This window comes from Vidua macroura, chromosome 4 (assembly GCF_024509145.1).
Source record: "Vidua macroura isolate BioBank_ID:100142 chromosome 4, ASM2450914v1, whole genome shotgun sequence".
Classification (NCBI taxonomy): domain Eukaryota; kingdom Metazoa; phylum Chordata; class Aves; order Passeriformes; family Viduidae; genus Vidua; species Vidua macroura.
Window position 1 is genome coordinate 66,480,499 of NC_071574.1, and position 25,401 is coordinate 66,505,899.

The following is a 25,401-nucleotide window of genomic DNA, read 5'->3' on the forward strand; positions in this document are numbered from 1 at the left end:
GAGCGCCGCTCCAGGGACGGCGGCGGCCACGGAGCGGCTCGGGCCGGGGGCTCCGCGGCTGCCGCCGCACCTCGGCCTGCTTGTGCGAGGCGAACACGCTATCATGACTTCATTCTTATCAAAAGTAATAAAAAAAATAGTAATTCTAAGTTTGGATAGGATTTAGCAATGTAGTGCTTCAGGGGATGAGTTGTTTTCAACGGGGAATTCTGCGAACAAAAAGCTGATAACAAGGATGGAGCCAAATCCCTGCCAAGGATAGGGGCAAGGACCGTGGAAGCAGATGAGCGACAACTTCCCATGCACCAGAACCCACTGCTGGGCCGGGAGCAAAATGAGCACGGGCAGAAAAGGGGCCAAGAGCCAGAAGGAGGAGGAAGAGGAGGAGGAAGATGAGGAAAAGGAGGAGGAGGAGGAGGGTGCGCATCCCCCTTGCGGCTCAATCCGGGCACGCGATGACGTCATCACACCCGCGCGCGAAGAACGTCTTCCCCTCCGCGCGCCCCTCGCCCCTCCGCACGCGCGCTGCCCAGCCAATGAGAGCGGCGCGCCGCCGCAAGGCCACCTGGGGGCTGTAGTCCAACGCGCGCCCCCCACCCCACCCGGCACCACAGCTGCGCGTCCCTGCCGCGACCGGGGCAGAGCCCGCCCCCCGCCCCTTTGTGGGCGTGGCCCGACCGCGCCACCGACCAATGGCAGAGCGGGTCAAGGTTCGGCGGGCGGGCGGCACGGCCAATGGGTGCGGGCGGGCGGTGGAGGGGGCGTGGCCAGCGGTGTTTTGTTCGGTTGCCATTGAGCAGCCCGGTCCATACGCACGGGGGAGGCGGCGCGGCCGCTCAGGTACCGGCGGCTGCTGTTGTGGGGGGGGGCGGGGGACGGGCAGGGGGGAGACAACGAGCGCGGCCGTCAGGTAGCAACAGTCAGGCGGGTAACGGGTAACAGCCGTGTAGGCAACAGCCGGACAGGTAATAACAGCCCTGCAGGCAGCAGCCGGACGGGCAGCAGCCCCGCTGTCGGCCCGCAGGCAGTGCGGGGCCGAGGGGAGGCAGCCCGGCCATCCTCGCAGCCCTTCGCGGAGCCCAGGAGGCCGAGCGCACCGCGCAGCTCCGGCGGGCGGGGCGGCGAGCGCGGCCCGGGGGACCCTGCGGGGCGGGGGTGTCACCCCGAGGCTGCGCTTCCCCGCAGCGGCACCTCCTGCTGCCGCAGGGCTGCAGGCTGCTCATCCCTCCGGGTGCCTCGACAGCTAGGTAAAGCGGTGTGCATATTGTGCGTTTTGTTGTCATTGTCCGTGCTCGGCCCGGGCCGCGCTCCCCTCGCACCGCCGCGGCTGCTGCTGTGCGCCCGCTGGGAGCTGGAAGCGGCCGCCCCGCCGGGAGGCAGAAAACCCCTAACCCCCCAAAATTAAGTTATTAGCGCTAATGGGCGCTGCTGGGGCGGATCCGGGCCGGCTGCGCGGCGCTGCCGTGTCTCCCAGGGGCCTGGCCCGGCCCGGCCGTGCGGGGAAGGGAAGGTGCCCGGCCGCGGCGGGGCTCGGACATTCCTTTGTGCCGCTGCCCTGGAAACACATGTCTGCAGGCACGTACCCCGGCGATTTTGAGGCGATTCCCCCCTGTCTGGATTAAGGATAGAGTTACTTCTGTGGAGGTGCCTGTTTTTCCACAATAGCTGCCTTCCATAATGATTCCATGTTGGAAACAGTGGCTATTTTCTTCCTTCCCCTCCCTTCAGCAATAGGAAAGTTGATTTCTAGTTTATGGCCCCGAAGTGTAAGGACCACTTGCGCTCAGTGGGCTAGTGAATGGGCTCTTTGTGTTAACCCAGCTTTTCTAAGGGCAGTAACATGGCTTTGTCCTGGTTATTTGGCTTATTAAATGTCTTCTGGCCTGCTGGAAGGCTGGATAGAAATGTGTGGTTGAAATTCTGGGTGCTATTTCAGGAGGGTCGCTTTAGGTCCTACGAGACAGAGCAGGCACCCGCTGTGGAGGCTTCTCAGGATTGGTGTTCTGGGATCTGGGGTTGGGATGGAAAAGTTCAGGCCTTTTACTCTTTAGGGAAGGACATCTCCATGCCAGCATTCATTTGGAGCCGCACCTCAGCTTTGGGGTTGCAGGGTTCAGAGGGACTGGGTGATTGGGTCCCTGTCTTTCACCAAGTCCTCTGCCGGGGGATGAGTTGAGCCACCTGGTCAAATCCATTTTCTGTTTGCTGTGCCTACCTTAAAATTATCTCCTGAGATCAGTTATTAGAGCCTTTACTGTTGCATTGCCTCCCCTTCATTTGCCTTACTGATAGCAAATACTTTCGTCAGAAAAAAATTTGCCATTTTTGGCAAGAATCAGTAAGTTTGTATCTCTTGTGGCAAGCTGAAACGTTTCTGGGTGTGTTTTAATTGTGAATGGTCTGCTTGCTTCTAGTCGGGCTTATGAAACGTGGAGCATAATGTTTGCTGAATAGCAAAAACTTTCCTGATGAAGCATGTTACTTGATCTGGTTTTATTGGAGGTGCAGTGTACTTGTTCAAGCCCAAAGTCCTTGCAGTTACTGAGCTTCCAAAAATGTCTGGAAGAATTGTGCTCAGAGGCAGGAGACTAAAACATACATTTTAAGTAGCTCTACATAAGCTGGTGGAACTCTGAACTAGAAAATGGGATCACTACTCACTCACTTTGAATTTCCTTGAAATACTGTTCATATTAACATGTCTCCTATTTTTAATGAGGACTATTTTTTTGCATCAGTAGCAAGATGCTACTCTTAATCATATGGAGCTAAGTGCTGCCTGTTGGACACAAACTCAAAATAGTGATCTGCAAGATCAGCCCCCTAATGATATATGATACCTTTTTGGGATGTTCCTGTGGTAATCTGGCAGTCCTCTAGCGGCCTTTACCTGCCAGTGCCTAACCCATAGTTATTGTCTCTTTAACTGGGGAGTTAAAGTTGGTTAAATAATTGTAAAGGGTTATTTTGAGTTCAGGATGGTTAAACTTCCCTACTTCCTTTCAAAAAGCTGTTTTTCTGCAGGGTACTATGATTCAGAAGAATGAGGAGGCTGAAAGAAGAAATATTTATATTTGCAACCATTGTGTTAGGCTTTGGAAGTTTAGTAGAGGTGCAAAACTATACTTATGAAAATATGGTGGGCAGATAAACTGAAAGCCTGACTTTACTGAGAAGACTGCAATTTATTGCATGGATTGCTTTATTTAAAACAAAACCTTGAAGGATTTATTCTTTCCTTTAGGAATTCCTTGAGAGTCTGGTAGCCATTACTGGGGCTCCCTTTTTTTAGTTCCTTCTTTTCCCTTCTCTGTGCTTTCTCCCCCTTCCTCTGTTGCCTCCCCCCAATCTACATTCCTTTGTGTTAGCAGTGATGATGGCAGTTCTAGTCACCTCCTGTGGTTTGATAGATTATTCCCTTTAGAATCATGGTGTACTTAAAACTTTCCAAACACAATTCTTTCCTTGCTCCTCCACTTTTTTGATGCTGGCTTTGAGTTTTGTTCTAAAAATTTGTCCTCTGTGGTTCTGCTTTGAGTTGTCTTAAAAACAAGTAAGAAGTCTCATTAAGCCTTTAGTGGAAAATATTAGTATTTATGTTATGATTTACATTTCTTTTTGTGTATGTTGATGGTCATAATATAAACAGAAATTTTGTATTTTGGCAACAGGGAGCTTCTCTATCCACTGCAAGCTCACAAGTTCTGTGCTTTCTTTTTAGACAAAACTTTGCTTGCTTTAAACTGTAATTTTAATTTTTGTTAAATAACCTTCTTAGACTTTTTTATTATTACATTCTTGAGATCTGGTAGTTACCAGATGTTGCAGGTACTCTGTTTTTAAATGTGAGAGATTCTTGTCCATTGTGGAATTATCCCCAACTTTTACTTTAGACATTGTAAGTAACATAACCTTATGTGGGGGGTGAGACTACTCACAAAAACCTGTGGAGGGCTTTATGAGCACTCCTGGTCAATTCTAGGGGAGAAGTTCATGGCTAGAAATGCAGGCACTTGAAGTCAATGCAGTGTCTGATAGTTTCTTGGTAGGTAAATTTTGATCTCTTGACTCTGCACACCTGTGAGGGAGCCCCTTACATGGACAATGTCCTTTTTGGTTGTCATAAAGTTTGTGTCCTTAAAGAGATCTTAGCACTGAAATATTGCGAGCCAGTGATGAGTCTTCAAAAAAAAAAAAAAACAAAACCTTCACTTTGTTGGTTTCTCTTAATTGTAAACACTCTCTTAGGGGAATTGACACAGTCATATTTTCAGAAAATGCTTTTCTTTAAGGATTTTCTTCTCACTCAAGAGGAGGCCTGTAAAAAAAAAAGGGGGGGGGATGTGGCATATTTTTTAACTCCTTTCTAGGCTCCTCTACATTTTTTTTTTTGTGATGATCCAGCTGGATATTTTGGTACTGTTAAGTATAGAGAAACCTGAAACCAAGGTGTAACTGTCAACTCTTAACGTATCCCTTTCTACATTTGGTGCTGTTTTGGCTTTTTTGGTTGTTTTGGAGAATAATATCATTAGCAAGCTGCCAAGAAGCTGCTCAGCTAACTGCTAATGCTTTGCAGTGGGTGTAAATAACTTCTGAAGGCCATGTTGCTGCTAATTTTTAGGTTGAGGGGAGGAAGTAGGCAGGGTTGTTACTAAATACATTATCTGGGTTATGGCTCTCAGTTTATGGACAGCACGTTTTTTAAGCAAGCAGTTGAATATTGTGCTTTAAGGTAATAGGAGATGTTTTAATTAGGATATTTACTGAGTTATAAAAATAAAACGAATATGATTGGTTTTCTTCTGTTTGAACTTGTGTGTATTCTGGTAAAATGCAGCTGCCACGTTTTGCAGGTTGTGTGTTAAAAGTAAGATCAAGGGTTCTGATCAGCTGGAGTTCACATCATTGCTCTGAACCCGATATGACAACATTGTTCTAAGTTCCTGTGAGAATTAAACTCTAGGAAAGCATTGGGGAGAATTGTCAGTGATTTATCAGGCCCAGAGCTTGGGACATCCAGTGCCAGTGATGGCAGCTGCTCTCCAGTGTGTGTGTGGGTCTGTGCAGAGAGAGCCAAAGGTGTGAAATCTAACTGGATTTGGCCTGGAGCTTTCATTACAAGTGTCATTTGCAAAACTGATTCTGTGTACCAAGACCTACGTGTCATTGTGGGGAGGGCATTTGAGCTGCAAGAAAGCTGTTTCTGCATTTGCTGAGCTTCAAAATTGGAACACCCAGCTGGTACAGGAAATAGTTGAGGAAATAACTGCAGCATCACTGTCTATACCTTTACTTTTGTGCTTTGGCCTGAGATCTATGATGCCGGAAGACAGGATCTGAATTCCATTTTTTTAAAGGAATACCTGTTTCTCCTTAAGATTCCCTTCATCCAGCCACCCTTGTCAGCCAACTTGCTGTTTATTTGTTAAACCACTCCAGTTTTCTTGGGTTATGAAAGATCACATTTTTAACTTGCCCAGTTCTGCATTAAAGTGAAGGTATTAAAAATGAAGGAAAATGTGTGCTGTCATAATAAGACCTCATGTAACAGGGCTGTGGCTTTTCTTCTACTGTCACCTTCCCTTTAGCCATTATTAGGAATAATAGAAACTTCTGTTGATGTAATATTAACTTTAGGTCCCTAATTTGCATCTCAAATAACATTGTGAACAGCATTAATGCCTTCGAGGGGTTTGGGAGGTTTTATAATTTGTAGGGTAAATGTATTTTTTAACCTAATTGGGCAGTTCAGATTATTATTGCAGTGTGTTTAATTTTTGCTCTGCACAGCTTGTGTTGATGTCAGTGGCTCTAAGTCATTCCTTCAGTGGTATGCACATGTGTTATGTTTCACCTTCTTAATTGTGGCTTTGGATTTTGTCTTGGTAAAGTATTCATCCATCTCATACAGTTACTGCTAGATACTGTATGATATTTTGGTTCTTTATTCCACCCTCAAAAGTTTGTTTAGAATGAAAATTCTTCTTTTAAAGGGTTTGTTTTTTTTTTTTTTTCCTTTAACTCCCCCTGCTTTCCCAATGAAAAATGCACTTCTCTGTCTTCCTTCAAGGTTTCTGTTGATCTGACCTCCTTTGGTTTTAGAGGAGTGAAAGTTTATCGTGTTTAAGGAAAGGGGAAAGTGACAAAAGCTGTGTGTCAAACCCTGTGGCATTATCGGCTGCCACTTTCCAAAAGTAGTACACAGAATATGGAAGAGGTTAAAGTTTGGAGCCTCAGGTGTGATGTAGGTTATGAAACCGAATTGTGGGAACATAGTTGAGACAGGATGATGGGTCTGGATCTGGAGGTTCTGCCTTCTGCAGCTCAGCTTTTCTTAGTCAATATGGAAATGGCTATTGAGGTTGTAGGTGGTTTTTGTATCATGTTATGTTTTCAAAACGTAGGAAACTTCTGATCTGTGGGCTGTTTGAGGGTGTGATTTATTGATTTTTTTAAAGTTCTGGTCTCCATTTAGATACCTGAGACCTATTTGTATGTTTGTACAGTGTTTTTGATGAACTGACAGTTAAAGTTACAATCCTAGTTTAGAAACAAATAACTTCTTTGCCCAATTATCCCGGTGTGATAGTAGTGGCAGATAATTCATTGCTGTCTGTTGGAATGGGGGGTAGTGGTGTGTGGTAGTGGTATGCCTCCAGACTACTAGTGCTTCAGAGTGTCATTTGATGCAGGATTTAGTAAATGGGAGGAGAGAGGGGTAATGAAAACAGCATTCAAGCACTACTTACATGAATTGACTAAAGTACAGCATGTTTTTCTTGTAGTGGAAAGGGGGTAAGGAACAAGTACCCAGCACTTCATGTTTTCATTTCTTGAAAATGAAACAACAGAGTTGAACCTTGATGAATTTGAGATGTGTGAGTAACTTAGAGGCTAAACTGAAGAGCTGCTACCTGTTGTAAGAGGCTACCAAAGGTTAAGAGACAACAGGGGTGTTGCTGGTTTGGAGATTGTGCTGGCACTGGAACGTGAGCCAGCGTGTTCCAGTGCCAGCCTGGTACTCGGCCTGTTCCCTTCTCAGGATGCACAGTAGTCTGCTTGAGCTTGGCTGCATATGTGCCTGCTGACTTCATCCTTTTCTTCCATTAGCACCCCATCCTGACCAGACTTTTCTGGTTCAATATTTGGATAAGAAATTGCTGAACTGCAGGAGGGTAAAGTGGACTGCTGCTGCTCTTCTGTTTTCATGCTTCACAAATCAGAAGAATGCCCTTTAATAAAGCAAGAAAGTACCTGGGTAAATACTTGTAGTACCAAACTACAGAGGATGAAAAAGGATAGTACTTAGTCTTGTTTTATGCTTTTTAGGTGGCCTGTTTATGCTTGAGCTCTTAAGAGTTAATTCCTCTGTGCTTTAGTGACTTTGGATTTTGCAGTTTAAATGTGAACTCTGGCTGTAACTAATGCTCTTTGCTTCAATTCCCCATCTGTAAAATGCTGCATATCTTAATTTTTGTTTTGGAGTATTTGGCTGCTTCGTGCAGCGTTTTCCATCCTCAGGAAGTCCTAACCCAGCCTGAGGCAGGGGGTGTAAAAGGTGCATGTACATGTTTGTGTGACAGTGCCTTGACACCACATCAGTGAAAGCCATTACATCACCCTGCTGGCTTGTTAGAAGGCAAAGCACGCCTGTCTTTCTGAAGTAATAGGCTTCTGGCTTCTCTTGGTCACAGGAAAGATGCAGCAGGATACTGCAATATTGCTGAAACTTGCATGCTGCCAGAGAAAGGGATTTATTTCTATGTGGGGCAGGTGTGACTTTCCTTGGTAATAATACAATAACCTGATTGTGCGAATCCTGAACTTTTAATTTGAAAAATCAGAAAAGTAGTTTCTAGTTCATTGAAACTCAAAAAAACGTAGGAGGATAAGCAAAAACATTACAGGGGATTGAAACTGAGTTTGTCATTTAGAAAAAAAAAAAGGGCTGTGAAAGGTGTAGGCTGGTAGTGAGTCTCCTGCCCTATACTGGTATTGCACATCTAATGTGATTCATAACAGAAGCCTGAGCAATTCTTCTTTCTCCTTAGTCCAGTGCTTTGCTATCCTCAGTATTAAAACTTGTTCAGAATATGAAACCAGACATTTTCCTTACTGCAGGTCAAGCTTATTGCCTAATTCCTGGACATAACGGATAGCTATTCCTTCCCCTGTAGTAAGTCATCTTTAAAAAATACTTGAACTGTTCTTTGCAATGTTCCTGTTTCTTTGTGTCTTGCCCTCCACCCTTGTGATACTTTTCTCCTAAATAAAACTAGTGTATTCAGGTCTTCCTGGGAGGTCATGGTTTTTCAGCTCTGATCATTCCTGTTGTTCTCTCAAGTTAGTTCACATTGGGCTTCAAGTGTGGTCAAAACCCAAGTCTGTAGTGCAGCTGAGACTTTCTGTGCTGAGTGGAGTGAAAAAATGGCTCCATGTGCCCTGGAGCTGATACTCCTGTTTATGCATCCTCATACACTGGACTTTTTTACACCAGCTTAACACTCATTTCAAGGTCTGCCTGTTGATCCCACCTAGCTCACAGATTTCTACTGAAGAACTTGCCTTCCTGTTTGTTCATTTAATCCTGCCTGAGCGTGCCTTTCAGAACTCACTTGTATCCTATTATTACTTGCAGAACAGCTTTCAAACTTGTCAAAGTTATGCAGGATTTTAAGGCTGTCTTGCAGTCCTTCCTGCTGTTCTCCTACATATAACAAGGCTCCTGTGCCAGCAGCAGATCACGGGAAGCACAGAAATGGAACTGAGCTGGGTTCCTGCTCTGTGTTCTCCCACGCACCACTGGCAGCTGCTCTCTGGCTGTGATTGTCCCCAAGGACTGCCTTTGCTTACCTCCCAGCAGCACAAGGCTGTAAAATGTAGGTGTGTGAGCTCACAGGTTCTTCCCTGTCCCTAAGCCCTGTTACACTGATGTCCCAGTGAACCGGGTGGGTGCTTCACACTTGTAGTGCTCACAAAAGATGCCCACTCTTCCCAGAGGTTCTGCTTAAATATGGGGGGATTAAAGACTCATGGCATGAATTTTGACCTTTTTTCTTAATGCAGGCATAGCATGAAGACAGACTTAACCTCAAACTGATGTCCAAACCCTTGCTTGTTTGTTTTGTTTTAAGGAAGCCCCAACCATGTCCTGTTTCTGTCTGTATTTAAATATATCACATAACAGCCTGAATCTAGTACCTTGCAAATAATTCCAGGTGTTACAGAGTGAAGTCATCTGTAGTGAGAGTTCTTTGAAGCTGTCCATTCTTGAGATGAAATTGCTCTTTCATTGCAAGCTGTGTGTTGAAGGATAAGCTCCATTACTTGGAACAGCTTTTCTTTAGAGTATTTTTCTTGGATTTGTATTTGTAAGTATTTTTGATGTCTCTATGCAATTTTCTCTGTTTGAAATCTTAGTTCTCATATTACCTCCCCTGTCAAACTTGATGCACATAATAAATCTTGTGCTGCATAGAAATGGATTTTTCTGAGCCCTGTCTCTGTTGGGGTTGTTTGACACAGTTCTATAAGTACTGTTTGTTTTTTCTCCAGCACCCCTTTCTCTAAGCTTTCTTTACATCTCTGCCATTCAGTAATTCCTTTAGACTTGCTCTTATCATTGCCTTATTTATAGTCCCTGCATGTGTAGCAGTTTATTCTCATCACACAGATGTATTTGAGTGGAGTTAGAAGTTTTATTGTGCCTGGCTACAGGCTGGAATAATGAGTCTTCCAGCAGTTCTTTCCACTAGATGCTCTAAGGAGATGGACAGATACACTTTGAAACCATGCTGCAGTGTTAAATTGAGCAGAGGTTTAGAAAGTCTGATGGCCCTTTGCTAAAGATATTGAATGTTAGATGGGATTACCTCAGTGACCACTCTGAAGCCACAAAATGTTACCAGAGCAGTAAGGCAGCATCACCAGGTGCTGGGAAGTTAAAGGCAATGTGGATGGTGAAATTTGTGCAGAGTGTACTTTAGGTTAATAGTTGTTTGTAAGTATTACAGATCTTAAACAGGATTATGGGGGAGCTATGTTCAGAAATGCTCTTTCAAGGTGTGTTCATGGCTGTGACAGGTTTTTCTGTATAAAGTCTGATAGTCCAATTTTACTAACATAGTTGACTGCAAAATTCCATGTGTTCTTGAGATTAAACTTTATAGGCCTGTTAAATAATACAGTCTTAAGCTGTGGAACTAGTTTGGGGGGACCTTCCCTTTGTCCTTTTCTCACTGCTGAGCACAAGCTGATCAAATAATACCAAACCTATTTCTGAGTTCTAAACTGGCTGTTGAACTGATCCAAACTGCCATGAAGTAAATGCCTGTTGCACCTGCAGAAAAGGCTGCAGCTGTCAGAAGCTTGTTTATCACTTCAGTATTTCTTGAGTCCAGGTGCTCAGCCAGTGACTTCCCCTAACACAGTTGCTTGTTTCAGATCTTCAGCAGAAAAGATGTTACTGCTTTATGCATATCATAGTGTGCTTAACCTTTGCATGTGTGAAGATACCAGGAACCCAGGTGTAATTTCAGAGGTTTATTTTAAGGGAAGCTTAGATGGGTTACACTTTTTGTCAGCATTGAAAGATCATTTGAAAGACTGCATCTCTCTTACTGTTGACTTCATCAGATATATCTTAACTGTTTTGTGCTTCAGCTTGGTTACCAAAGTTGGTCTTGTCAGAATGCTGTCATCTGTAAAGGTACCTGCCCAAGGGAGAGGTCCCATTTCTCTTCCAACACTCTTGGTCCTGTCCTCGTTTGCACAGCTACTGTCTCTGAATGTTATGTGCTAGTCTTGCCAGGTGACTTACCTGCTGCTGTTCAAAGCTGCTGAATTTCTGTCCCAGTCAGGGAAGATTAAAAGTGAAGGCCTTCCTCAGCACTCATTTTTCTACTGGCATTTTTGTGCTCAAATAAAATAGTTATTTTGGTTTATACTGTCTGAAATATGGTCTATAGTATTTGTATTGGCATCTTGTACCTGTTTGCTTCCTGTACCAGGGGCATGGTTTTACATTAAGGCTTTGTAGCCCATCCTCTGTGAGTGAACTTGGTAATTTGGAGTTCTAGTGACTTCTGTGAATCCCTTTTAACATGTAAATATTTCTGTAGAATTTGCTTGTAGAAGTAATGAGCTGTTTGTTGAATATCAGGTAGTGTTGAGGTAATACACAGAAAATAGTGAGCTTTTCCATCAAGCAAAGGTGATCTTCCAGTATTTAAAGAAAAAACAATCATACTAATGTAGCTAAAATAGTTCACTTTTTTTCCTTCTGACATGGTGTAACTTTGTCTCATGAAGTTTCATTAGTTGATGTAATTGTTACAAATGTTTTTTTCTAAATACCTACTGCAATGTGTAGCCCTTGGTTTGTGTCTTGAGCTCTAACACAGTGTTTCCTGAATCCAGCTGTTCAGTGTGCTGCTCAAGGCTGACTGCATTGAGACAAAGTAGTTATCTGGCTTTTCAAATAGTCTAGTCAACTAGTAAGAGCTGCTTAGCTCAACTGAACAAATTTTTATTGAAGTACCTTTAATAGGTCTGGCAAGAGGGATGTCCCTGGTGACACTTGAAGTAATGTCTGAATTGAATGCTGAAAGCACACACAGTATTGATGTGTACTGCCTTTGTATTTCATTCCATTATTTTAATGGGCTTTAATTTGTGGTCTGCTCATACTTGGGTCATTTGTGGACTGAGAGCTCACATGTAGAGCAGATTATATGTAGTGCAGATCCCTTCAGAGACTTCACCATTCAAAAGCTCATGGTATGTGTAAAACACAAGGTGGAAACCAACTATTAAGTTGATAGGAACTATAGTTTAACCAAGTAAAGAGCAACAACAAGAAATTCTTTGAACTACCACTCAGTTTTGCTATTTGTAGTGTGATACCAAGACCTTTTTATTTAAAAGAAAATTTTTGCTATTTGAAAGCTGTGTGGTACTTGGGTTCTATTTTCTGGATTCTAATGGATCTGGTAACTCGATGGGTGTTGTAGAACTTGGGATCTTTGTGTGCCACCTCTTGAGGTGGTATCTCCTGCCACATGAATTACGGTTTCTTCAGTGACACGTTGCAGATGGTGAGCCATGATTGAGAACAAGTTTGGGCCATGAGATGGAACTTGGTTGTCAGCTACACACCATATTTCCTATCTGTTCAATGCATTTCCATGCTCTTCCCACACAGATAATGTAGCAGCAAGCTTTAACTATTTTATGCAAGCCTGCATAGTCTTTCACTGTTGTGTAAACTCTTCCTGTAATTTGCTTTCTTTATACTTTAGGGTTTTATATGAAAATATGTAAACAGTGTACTTGTGAACTGCTAAAATAGGGGTACACACATCCATATGCTCATTCAGTATAGTTGCACAGTGATCTTCTGGAGAGTTCCAATGTTGAGACAAAGACACACTTTTGTTAAACTGCTAAATTGGGCTTAGTACTTTGTCATGAGAAGGAACTATTACTCATAGTATGAAAAATAAGTACAGTGAGGCTTGGAGAAATGTGCTTCATGTTGCTGTAAGCATTGAGATGTATGGATATTTACAGAATACCGCTCAGAACTTGAGTTCTAAATTTAGTGCTATCTGCAGTTCACCAGCTGTACTATTTACTGAAGAATATTTGGACTACCACAGGTTCCTCATTTTTAATTTCCATAGTTGTATGCAAGCTAATGAAGGGAGACTTCCCTGTGTGCAGATTATATAGCTCATTAGATCCCTGAAATGCCATGAAGTAGCATCTTAACATAAGTGTTTTTCACCTGACCTGAGGCCTCCAGCAAGAACATTTCACACTTGGGATCATAAAAACAAACCTACTAGTTGGGCTTTTTATTTTAAACAAGCCAACCAGATGTCTGAAACTCCTCAGAATGAACCTGAAGGCAAACAGGAGGAGGTTTATTAGCTGTGTGTGTTTTGGGAGCAGGATGTATGGAAGAGATTTGTATAATCCCTCAGCTCCAAGCTCATAGGCTTTGGTAATAGAGCAATACTTCAGTGCTGGTGTTATTCCATTCTGTCACAGGGAAGCAGGATATGTGTGGGGTAATCATTGTCACTGCCATACAAGTTAAGGGTCAGTGCTATGTTTTTTTCAGCCCTGAGTATTTTTAAAGTATGCTTATGTGTCTGTTTTACTTCTCAGTTTTAAGGGCAAACACTAAACAAAAGTAGGTGATGCTACTCATTTTTTTTCCCCTCTGGCTTTTCTAACTGGTGGAGTGAAGCAAATATATTGGTAGTAGGGCCAGCTGATCTATTTTTTTCATACTTCAATCCTTAGAAAAGAAAAAAATCTCATGAGTCTTGTACAGTCTGGATCACTTGCTTTAGTGAAAGTCTGGTAGATTTCTCCAAACACTAATATTATCAGTGTAAGTTACTGTTTGAGTCTGAATTTTGTATCTTACTGGAGGCTTAGTTTATGAAATAATACTTCCATTGGTTTTAAATAGCATATTTATAAAAGCAGCATATGGAGGTGGAAGTAATTTGTGTAGGACCTGAGCTTTGAGCTTTTAGTAATGTTCACTGAACATTACAGTAAAAAGGTAGAGATTGCCCACTAGGTCCTGTTCTGAATTGCTCAAACAGGCAATAGCTCTTGGTTTGAGTTGTGTAGTCTTGAAATAATGACTGCTAGCTCATTTAGTTCATAATGACAGCAAAAGCCAAGGGCTTGATGTTCATGTGTTCAAGCCTCAGTAGATCAGTTCTGTTCCTCAACATTGCATTGTAGCCTTGGGCTTTCTGCAGTAGGGCTGAGGAGAAAGAGTCCAAATCTCACATTGCAGGGAGATGACTGGTCATGGGCCAGCACTGATGGCTCATTCAAATGGAACTCCAGTCAGAGTAGATGTAAATATTCTTCAGCAAAATTAATGAAGTCCTTGCTTTGTTATTGTGGTGATTATTTTAGGAAAGAGCGTAAGTAACATAAGCATCTTGGAACAGCATCTTTGTACTGCATCAGACACAAGACACAGCTCATCTGTTGTCCTGTCTGACAAAGATACTTTAAAAGATGCAGGATGAGTTGTCTGTGATATGAGTATTTGGTCTGAAAGACAGGTTTAAACCTGAGAGACTGATTTCTTACTGATATGAGTTAGCAATAAAAAATGCTTTAACCTCTGGCTGAATTGAGTTCTTAGCCCTAGTTTTCTGTAGTGATATATATTCCCTGCTTTAATTAGGTATGACCTGGAAAAAGTCTCTTGAGCTTACTTCACCACTTCTGTTGCTTTGAGAAGTGTACTTTATAAACTGTGACAAAGGTTTAACATTGCTGATCTCCATCCTTCTTTTTCCTTTCTGGAAGGTGACTCTCATATTGTTTTAAAATGAAACCCAAACTACTGACAGTAACTTGAGAAATAAAAGGGGGTATAATTATTACAGACAACAGTTCATTGTATAAAATATTTTGGTTCTAATTCAAAATGTATTAAATTATTTTAGGTTTTAGTTTTGTATGTGTTCCTCAGCCAAGCTGGGTGAATCGTATAGCTAAGGATGGGAAACCATCCTTAATTTTGGTAATACCAAAGTATTGCCTTTAACCTCTTTCCAGCATATCACCTGTCTTTTTAAAGTAAAGTGGAATCCAGAGGCTGTGGGTGATGGTTGAGGCTTCCCTTCCTTTTCATAGGAGCTCTTGGATCTGAAGTGTGGGAGATGGAGTAGAAGTGAGTGTGTAGGATGCAGCTTTATTTTAGTAGTGGTTTATATTTTGTCTCAGCTGCCTCAGTGACCATTTGGTCTTAGTGATGATGGTTTAGGGTCAAAACAGTGAAATTCTGGGCTCAGTAGTGATTTTCTGCATTTGAGGTATGTGGATCTAATATTTAGTCTCATCTGTCTCTGGAGGCATTAACAACCCAAACCCTAATTTTTACCCTCAGAGTGGTGATCTGTAGTCCTGCCTTGCACATTAGGTGATGTGTATTCTTCAGCAGACAGTTTTGAGCTCTTGATATTGCTTGTGCTTCCAGAGCCTGTGGAATATCTGAAATTTGTCTCCAGTGGCCATAAGTTGATGTAAAGGATGTCTTCTAGCCTATTCTTCTTGTCCCTTCTTGGCATTCTGTGCTGAAGTTGTCAACCTGAATCTAAGCTTGAACACTTCATAATATTGAAGTTTCCTTCTAATGTAAACTGGTTTATGAAAGCACTGCATGGAGAAAGAGAAGAGGTTCTGTATCTCATGAAATCTGCCTTCAGTCATTTTAGAGAAACTCTAAATTTGCAAATGTTGAAACTGGGTTCTTTGGTTTGTTCGTTCAGAGTTCTAGAATGTGTAGAGTGTGGTGTTAAGGCTTTATTTTGTCACAACTGAACTTTTCAGGGAGAACAACTACAATTTAAACAGAATTTTTTAGATGGTTGTGAAACATTTTCTACAGAATACAAGCTAGGATTATAAACTCTCTTTTCTTTGTCCCTTTTGGTCAGAAACTGTTACTCTAATGCACTGTTAAAAACCTCATTGTAAAGAACCTCAGAAAATAAAGGGGTGCTAGTTAATGGCATTGAGAGGACTTCTGAGGTATAATATGTTGGAAATTGAGGTGTCCCCTTTTAGTACCAATCCCCAAAAATGTGGATTCATAATTTTATAGCTGTAGGAAACTTTCTAATTAAAACAGATTTTTCTTTTTACTTGATGTGGAATTTTGGGAGGTTTGCAGAATAGCCACACTGCAGATTAATGCTGGAAAGGATAGAATCAAAATAATTCTCTTTTAAGTGCCTGCTCTCAACAACTTTACTGGGTTAAAAGTTATTAATAATAGACTTATGTTGTAAGGAATGCTTAGCCTCTCTATGAACTTCTTAGCACTGTAGTAAATAATATGTATTTTTAGAAATAGAATGTTCTCTTCCCTTTGGAAGTTGGAATTTCGCATTGCAGGAAACTAGACATCTTGTAGCTTTCTGTCAGATGGCATAAAGTATTAGCTTAGCAGTTTCTGAAAAGCTGGTCTTCCAACTTAGAGTTGCTTTGAGCATAAGTGGGATGGAACAGAACAGATTTAACAGTAGCTCCGTTAAAACTTGATCAGTTTTATGTGGTGGTTCAATTTTGAAGTGCTTCTTGGGTGCTGCAGAAAGTGCCACGAGGCCAAAAAAATCACATCACCTTTTATCTAGAGTCTAGTAGCAAAATCATCTAGATCTGGAGTTAGTACTGCTGCAGTGATTAGCTCCTTTGGCTTGCTGAAGCAGAGATAATATTTTTAAGGACCTACTTATCCGAATTGGAATTTTGACTCCAGCTAATCCTTTTCTTCTGCTGGGAGCAAGCTAAGTGCATGTATGGGATTGTTAGTAAGGAAGATTCCATGTAGCACTCAGAGCAAAGAGTAGGAAATAATGTGAAGTAACAGAAGGAACAACCCTCTGTGTTGTCCCAGATCATTTTAATGCCACAGGCAGAAAAACAATGGAACAGTGATCACCAAGAAACACCTACATTTGTGTTATGGGGAAATCATCTAAAAATCTTGTGATCTCTTCTTTATCCAAGATAGAACTTCCAGAAACAGAAGAAATTGTTAGAAGTGTTTCAAACAAATGTAAATTTTCCCATTGATATGAGCTGTTGCTGGAACATTTTGTCCTGCAGGATGCAGAGGAGAGGAGGAGTGGGCTGGAAATGAGTCTGGCTGCCTTACTTTCTTAGAGCCAAGGAGAGATTTTTTTTTTTTGTGTTGGCTTTGTGTTCTTCATCAGGACTCTTCATCTCTTTGAAAGTAGCTTGTCAAACTGAATGAGCTTCTGACATCCTTTAATTGACTGGGAGGCTGCATAATCTGTATTTTTAGTAGTCTTCCCCAAAAAAGACACTAATGATGTCACTGAGAAGATACAGAATTTGTGACGTGAGCACTTCTATTCTATTGCCACTGTTAATTTTGGCAGAGATTTCACAAGTCATTACTACTTGTAGCTAAACTTTTAAAGAAATAAACCCTTTCTCCTTTAGTAGTACTATAGAGATATAATGAAACTTTCCTTTTCTCAGCCTTCAGAATGAATAGAAAAGAACTTTAAATCAGAGACAGTGGTGATGCTGATTCCATCACAGCTCATTCTCCAGCTTTGAGGAATGTTAGCTTTGGCTTGCATTTGGAGTTTGATTTTTATATTCCATTTATTCCTTTTGATTAGTCTACCTTTCAATGACAAAAAAAAATAGCTTCTCTTCCTCCCCACCTCTCACCTCTGTCCCTCAGCTCAAGATCATAGGAAGATTAAGTCTCTCCCAGGACAGAGACTGAGTAACATCTTTTGTTGTGTGTGTTTATCTTGGAGGTCTCAGCTTGCTCACTCTCCTACCTAATCAGGCTCCACAAAGGATGGTGTGCTCAGGGAAAGATGGCCATAATCTTGTAGGACTCCATCCAACTTGGAGCTCCAAGGCCTATTGTTATCAGCTCAAGGCTTGGAGGATGTTCCTGTTTGAACTGGCAGCCCCTGGCTCTGCTGCTGCCTGTGGTGACAGCAGAGGTGTGTTACCTGTGGGATGTGCTTCCAGGCTCTCTGGAGGCTGGGGCAGGACTGGATAGTGCCAAGATCTCTGCCATGAGGCAGCTGAAAACATGTAAATTCAGCAGCATCCTCATTGCCCTAACAAGGATGGTCAAATGGTTCATGTTACTGAAAATCCAATTAGTGTGAAGTGCTGAGCAGTTTGAGAGGGATTCAGCTTGATAAGCATAAAGAGTACGATAAGGAGAGACTGAAAAATAAAGTTGGCTGCCTTTAACCAGCTCTAGAAAAATAGCATGATGGAAAAAGTACATAAAGTAAACAGCTTACTCTACTCTCTCTGTGGATCCATTAAATAGATACCATAGCAGAGAGTCTTGAAATAAACTAAACCCTCAAAAAATAGGAAAATTAGGTGAGGGGCTTCCCTCTAGGAGGTACTGAGGGACAAAAAGCTTATAAATACATAACAAACATTTAAAATGACCACAGCTGAGTCAAGTTGTTCTGAAGAATCTCTTGTCTTCTGGCAGCCAATATTAATTAGCAAAGATGAGGGAAACAATTCCTTGTAGAGTATACATAGCTCAACCAGAGTGAACCAAGAGTTTGGTTTCTGAGTTAAGGTGCTGAGGCTGCAGGGAGGATTTCAGATCCCTTTTAGCTGCTAAGTTTGACCAAAGGAGTACAAATTGGGAAAGGAAGATGGGAGCAAAACACGTTCAAACCATGCTTCAGGAGGAGATGCCTAATTTCTAATTAAAGAAGAATCTGTGTGGCTCATTGTAGGAAATGCTGATGTCAACTGGCTTTCTTGTGTGGGGAATTTCTTTTCTTTCTGATGCTGTGGTTGGACAGGTACTTGGACAAGCAGTGTCAGCATCGTACAATGCTCCCACACAAGCATTTGTGTCCAGTTCATGGCAAACCAGGCTGGGGAGCTGATCCAGCTGGAAGCAACATTTCCCAGAAACAAAAGGAAGTGTTTTGGTTTCATCCAGCTATAAAAATTCCTTGATCTAGTTCTCTGTGATGAGCAGAAGCACTTGTGCTGGCACACTGCTGTGGGCCACAAATAGCCAGAGAAGAGAATGTGTTGGCAGTTGTGATGGCAGCTGAGGTACATCAAACTGCAGCCTAGAATGGCTTTCAGTGGTAGGAGTGTGATGGTGACATTTCAGTGGTAGGAGTGTGATGGTGACATTTTAGTGGTAGGAGTGTGTTGGTGACATTTTGACCACTTGAAACATTTGTTGCATCATCCTTAACGAGGACTGCCCAGTAAGAACAGATTTCTGGTGTAAAACAGTTAATACCAATGTACTGATCAAGCACATTTAAGAAGGGTGAGAAGGAAATTCACTTGTAAAGTGTGCTTCTGATCTGAACTACACCCCCTGCTATCAGGGTTGTGCTTCATATTGAGAGATGGAATTGACTCGTGATGGGGAGCAGGAGAAAGTGGGAGCAGATAGATAGAAGGTTTTTTGGGCTAACAGCACCTTTTCAGCCGTGCCCCATACTTAAAAATAAAACTTTGTCAATGGAGCAGGTCTCCATTTGAAAAATTATTATTGTGTGAGTGGCTAAAGTGAAACTTTTTTTTTTGGGGGGGAGAAGGTTCCACAGTGCCTGTATTTCAGAGCTGATTGGGTTCCATGCTGTCAGAAAGGGCCTGAATGGCTGCAGTGCCCAAATACTCCTTTCAGTAGCTGGTAGGATTTATGAATGTGAATAACTACAATTCAGCATGATTCTGAAAGTGCTATGCTTCTGTGATTTCATTTGCTTTCCCTTTATCCTTGGATTCAATTGGTCCATTAACTGAAATCTAATGTCATTCTGTCTAGTCTCTCCTTATTTTAGCTGTATTAAGCTGACTTAAAATTGCAGTGAGACATTTAAAGATTTGAAGTACTAAGCAAAATATAATTAACTGATTACAGATCAGTTTTTCTCCCATCTTTGGTAGTTTTATTGGATTTTGATTTTTTTTTTTTTTTTCCTTGAGGGAAATAAAACCCCACAATTTCTTCTATGGCCATTCTTAATAGAAGTAACTATACCTGTGTTAAACTTCTCAGCTGATTCTAGTAGCCTCTTACTAGTGGAAACATTCATCCTTAACATGGATCTGAAGGTCTTTGCACCGGTTATGAATGACTTCAGTATGTTTTCAATCTGTAAAGGAGCAACATCTGACCTCCAGTCAGCTTTTCTTGTGACTTCTATTCTGGATTTCCAGATTTACTTTAAACTCCACCAGGTTTAAAAGGGACACAGCAATGTGTGATTGTGCTGCTCCAGATACTGCTGTGTTCACATACTTGCCCTCAAACTTGGCTTCAGTATTTCATGAACCACACTTTGCTTTGATTGCTCACATTGAACAGTGTATGTGCCCCCTTTACCAGTGAGTGTATGAACTTGAAGGTTTTTTAATATTTGACCTGCTGTAATGTCAGAACAAGATGTAAATATTTCAAGTTGTGTGCTTTCCTGAAAGATAGGACATGTTTTTACATGAAGTAAAAACAGACCAGTTGAATTTCCAGCTATCTGTGTAGCATTATTTGTGGTGGAAGAGCATTTCTAAGCATTCTATCTTACAGCAAAAAGAAAGATATAGATAGATACAGGAGCATGGCCAAAAGCTGGGCAGAAGTTATGTTTATGGGACAAGCTCTCAGGCTGAGGGAGGCTGATGTATAGCAGACTGCTGTGAAGGTAAAATAGTGCATGGTTAGCATATGAAAATATTTGAGGAAGTACTTAAAGGCAACAGGTTTAAAAGATAATGTAACATCACCATTACTAATATTAATATCTTAGTTTTAAGTGGGTTTAACTTGACTCATAGCCTCAAGTTGCTTTTTTTCCTTGCTACTACTGGTTATTTAAACAACTAATTAGTAGTGTAGAAGAGGCAATATTTTATGGAAATGTTATTTGAAAATAATTTCCTGTCTTTTTTTAAACTGTAGATTTAAAATTAGAAAATGTAAGAAAGCTTATGGTCCTGGTAGCATCAATGTTCCTTCCCAAAGCCTCATGTTTAAATTTGGAAATACCTCTATGAAGATCTCTTCCCACTTTATATTCCATAAGTGGTCCCTGAACATGCTTGGCCAGCTTAAATCATCAAGCATGGTTTTAATGCAGGTCACTAGAGAGAGAAAATATGTAGAGGATGTTTAAGATAAAGAGGTAGCTGATGAACCTAGTGCTTTTGATTTAGATGACTGCTCACAGAATAAAGATATCAAAGCTGTTGTCTGTGATACTTTTATGTATATGGGAATCTGTCCTGGTTACCAGATCTGGTGTTTGCTGACAGGTAACAATTATGTAACCTTTAAAGAAAAAGCTGAAAAAAACACAGAGCAGGATATTAAAAGTAGCTGAGGGTTTAGGAAGTGGGTATAGTGTTGATTACCCACTGCTTCACTTTTCTTTTTAAGAGGGGATTAGTGATGAAAAAATACAGTAGAATGCTTTAACATGCCAAGTAGTGTTAAACATGCATTACAGGATGGTGGGTAAGTGCCTGTGTCATGTGCTGTTCTAATATACCTGGCTTAGGCTTCTGTAGCTTAAATGAGGGAAAGCTTTCCCTCTGCCTTGGATTAAACTCCTAGGTAGAAGCAGTTCAGTAGCAGGAAACAGCCAAATAGTATATTCTGATCTGCATCATTGATGAGTGAAATTTTAATCAGTGAAATCTCAAATAGGAGTATTCTTTCATGAGTTGAGATGTATAATCTGAAATGCCAGGCCATCAGCATTGGTCACAGAGTGATATATTTACATGAGGGACTAGTCCAAATTTAACAGAATTGTGTTATTACAGTACTTATGATATATGCAAGAATTTTTTTGACTTCTTCCTTTTTTCTAATCCAATTTTACAGGAAACCAGACATGATACACTGATACATGATACAGCATTTGGAAATAAACTTTGGCAGTAAGATGGAAACAAAAATCTCAAGATTCTAGACCAAAACAGAAATGGCTCATGAGTATTGAAAGAAGAGACTGAAGAGCCTCTCAACACTTGTGTGAGCAGTGGAAAAGGAACAACTACCATGGTAACACTAATAACAGAAAAGCTGCAGAACCAGAGCTTGGATGATCTGACCTGTAAAACATACAATATTAATCTGGTAAGGATCTACCAAAACAACATGAAATCAATGTGAAATGCCAAGTAATTCACAACTGCATAACAAATTGAAGAATGCAGATCAGCCAGAATTCAGCTATTTAAGTTAGGACTGGTTTGCAAGGTTGGGTAAGAGTTGTAATGAGAAGGAAAAGTGGATCTACAGTGTTTAGTCCGTTTTTGAAGTGATACTTTTTTACTTTAATGATCTTTTTAACCTTGCTACTTCATTTTAAATAGCAAAAAGCCAGTTCTCTTCATGAAATAGTGTTCTAATGGTTGAAAAATATTATCCAGGCTTCTCAGGATTCCTTTTTTACTAGCAAAATGCACACATATTTTTATGGGTTGAAGTTTTCTTCACCCTATACAGACCAGGTGCTTGACAGCTTTATATCTGACAAGAGTATTTTTTAATAAAAATCCTTGACTGCCATGTAGGTAACACTGGGCAGAAGGAAAACAGATCATCAAGTAAATACAGTTAAACTAAAAGTGAGGTTACTACCAGAGTGTTGTTGATGCTAGTAGAGTGGATCCTGGCTTTTTCAGTGTCTCAGATGCCTAGTGCTCTGAAGAACTTTTTAGTTTTTGGTGTTATTCTTGCTGGTTTAATCTGAGTACATTGTATGGTTCAAGCATGCAATTCAGGCATGAAGGAGTCTATTCTCTTCACATCTCTCTTGTGAATGAAATAGCTACTCCAGAGTGAGTAATGCAGAACAGTCTCTTGTCAGTTCTAGGTGCCTGAGAACCCTGAAACCATGTTCTGTATGGAATGCACTAATTTTGTTTTACTGACTTTGATTACAGTGGCACCCTTCTGTAGGTTAAACTTTATTGTTCCAGTGGGACACAAAATAACTTGACTAAATGTCAAGGTGTTGTTCAACACTAGTTCTGTTACTTTTTAAAATAATTATAAAAAAAAATCAAATATTGGACCTGAAGTATGTCAGTTACTTTTAAATTCTCAGTGTTGTAACTTACTTAAACAACTGAACTGCTTCTGTATTGATTTCAAAAGCCCAAAGCAGGTGGAGCATACCTTGAATGTGGTGGAATTTGTGCACAAGCACCTGCAATTCTCATGTATGCAGTTCCTTGTCCAGTAAGGATATGTAACAGTAGACATTAATGAAACAGTTTTATTTTCAAAACTGTAGCATGTCCATTTAGAGTTCTTCCAATAATTGATTTTATTTTTATTTTACCTTCCCCTTAAATATGTGCTATTCTTGAAAGGCAGATTTAAGGTGTTGAAATGGTGTTAACTCTCAGGAGAAGTGCATACTTAGCTTGCATTTATTTTGTCTGGTTTGATGAAGCATTTGCCCATGCAGTTTGTAGGAGAATCTGCTGTGCCTGTGAACTAACAAAGTCATCATTTGTAACTAAACTCTGAGGCCTAATTGTGGACCAATAATGACTTAGAGCCAGTAGCAGTGTTTAGTGACAAACATGTAGCAGCACCTTGTAATTTCCAGTCTTTTTACCAAGAGTCACTGAAGGTTTTGGACCACAGACCTCTAATAGCAGAGAAGGGCATATTCCTGCTTTTACACTGTGTGGAGTCTGCACAGTGTGTTGGCTGTAAGGCTGTAGTGTGTTGTAGGTTGGTTGGTTTTTATTCCTCTCCTTATCTGGACTTACAATAAAGCATGAAAAAGAACAAGTAGAGCGGAAAATGGCACATGATGTCTCATCAGTTGTTTCATCCTCAGCCTTCTCCTGTTCCTCTCCTCCTTTTATCTGTCAAGTAATTGGTTTTGTAAGTGCTTTAGTTCTTACAGAAAATAGGTTCTGAGAACAGGATCAGGTTCTGTTTGTACACAATGGCACCCTGAAAAAGTGTGGAAATTGCATAGTGAGGTGTGGAAATAGAGACACAAGTGTGAATAAAAGTGTGCAAGTAGGTTGCTCCCTACTAAAAAGGATTCATGGAAGCAAATAATGACCTTCTGACTAAAATGTGAACCTAAGATGATAAAAAGTGTGCTTTTTCCACTGGTGAAGGCAATTGCTAAATGTTACTAAGAGAAAAAGACTGCTGGTGATAGTCTGGTATCACTGCTAGCACATTTAAGCTTTTTGGCAAGAAGTTCAGGTTAATGCTGTGGTTTCTTCTAATAGCAGCAGCAGTTTGGAGCAATTCTGAAGTGATCTTGGCTGCACCTTTTGTTACTTGTGCGGGCACAAAGTTCTGTGACACCATGTGGTGAACCTCATTGTGAGCTGATTGAGGATTAAGACCAACTTTTCTTGCCTGGGTTAATGTAGTTAAATTTTATCAATTTTGTGATACCTTTTACTGTGCATCTGCACAAGTGTCTGGGCACAAGTAGATAAAATAGCTGGGGAAAAGCTATTCTGTTATACAGCTCATGAATGAGGGTTATAAAAGCAAAAAGAATAGCTCTTTCAAAGCTATGTACTGTGCAGCCGAACTGGGCACAAAGACAACATGTATAGGACATAGTGCACTTTTTCATTTGTGTAAGCTGTGTGGTGACCAAGTACCTCTTTTATGTTGTAAAATACTGGCTGCAGCTTTTTACTGCTCTGTTAAATGACATGCTAATTTTCCAAGCTGGTGTAATTCAGCCCAGTGCATGCTCAGTGATGTTGTACAGCCTTGTCCTGCACCTGCCTTCAGGAAAATGACTGGGTGGCTTGCTGTAGAAGCAGGAAGGTTGTCCCAAGCTTTTTTGCTCAGTTTGGGTACTGTAGCTCACAAGGTAGTGTCCCTGGTTGCTCAACTCTACCTCACAAAAGAGGTGTGAAGTTCTCTGAGCACATTGTGGCTTTCATGGGTTGACAGCAGCACGAAATCAAATAGTTGGTCTCTAGTCCCTTGAACTCTCAGAACTTTCATAGAGCTCAAAAGTCCTGGATTTTTCTGTATTCTGACAAAACTTGTACCTTTTTCATATTGCTGTATAGAATCTCATGTTGGTTTGTGCAGTAACAGTAAGTGAGCTGTAAGACTTCAGGGTGTGATATTAAGTAGGAAACATTAGCACTGCCAGTCAAGGATTTGTGAAAGGAACAAGTTTTACTGTAAAACCCCTTCCAGGCATGTGGGGTTTCATTATTTTTAATTTTTGAGGCTTATTTATAGTGAAAGATGTAGAATTAGACTCTTCCTCAGAGGAAAAGCCACTGGTCGGACTACTTGACTTAATCACTTCTTTGCATCCTGAGAAAAGGTTGAAGTATTCCTCCTCACTATTTCATACACAGTCATATTTGGAGGATATTTGGTAGAGAAATGGAGTCTGGCATTGCCCATTTAAACTGAGTCACATCTGTATGGTGGTGGTTAAAGTAGTATTTGAATGATAAACAATGGCTTCCCTGTGGTTTGGAAAGGATGCTGATAAATTGGAGGAACTCAAATATACTTGGAAACTGGAAAAAATGCCTTGAAATTAAAGCCATTAATTTTAAAAGTATGAAGATGAAGTTGTCATTCTGAGTATAATGAGGAGGGATAGCACAAGCTGTGAAGTCCTTAATGCAGTACATTGGAGTGTAGAAGAATAGCCAGAATTATTTTTGTTACAGTTGGCTTCTGCTAGCAAAGAGCACTTAAAATTAGTGATGTAAATTATAATTAGTTGTCAGCCTCACTTACACAGCTCTTCCACTCATTCAGTTCAGACTAGGTGTCTTTTCAAGTATTTTAATGGAAGAACAGCTGTTAAGATT

General features: G+C 41.0%; 1 protein-coding gene across 3 annotated transcripts in view; it reads left to right on the forward strand.

The window, feature by feature from the left end:
- Window positions 1-750: 750 nt before the first annotated feature.
- FAM53A (family with sequence similarity 53 member A) overlaps window positions 751-25,401 on the forward strand; it is a 70,308-nt gene continuing 45,657 nt past the window's right edge. The window contains exons 1-2 of one of the 3 annotated variants that reach the window (XM_053975911.1): window positions 751-840; window positions 21,437-21,691. In XM_053975911.1, the coding sequence (XP_053831886.1) occupies window positions 21,614-21,691 (78 nt within the window). In that variant the 5' untranslated portion in view covers window positions 751-840; window positions 21,437-21,613. The other 2 variants (XM_053975912.1, XM_053975910.1) reach the window with 2 other exon arrangements.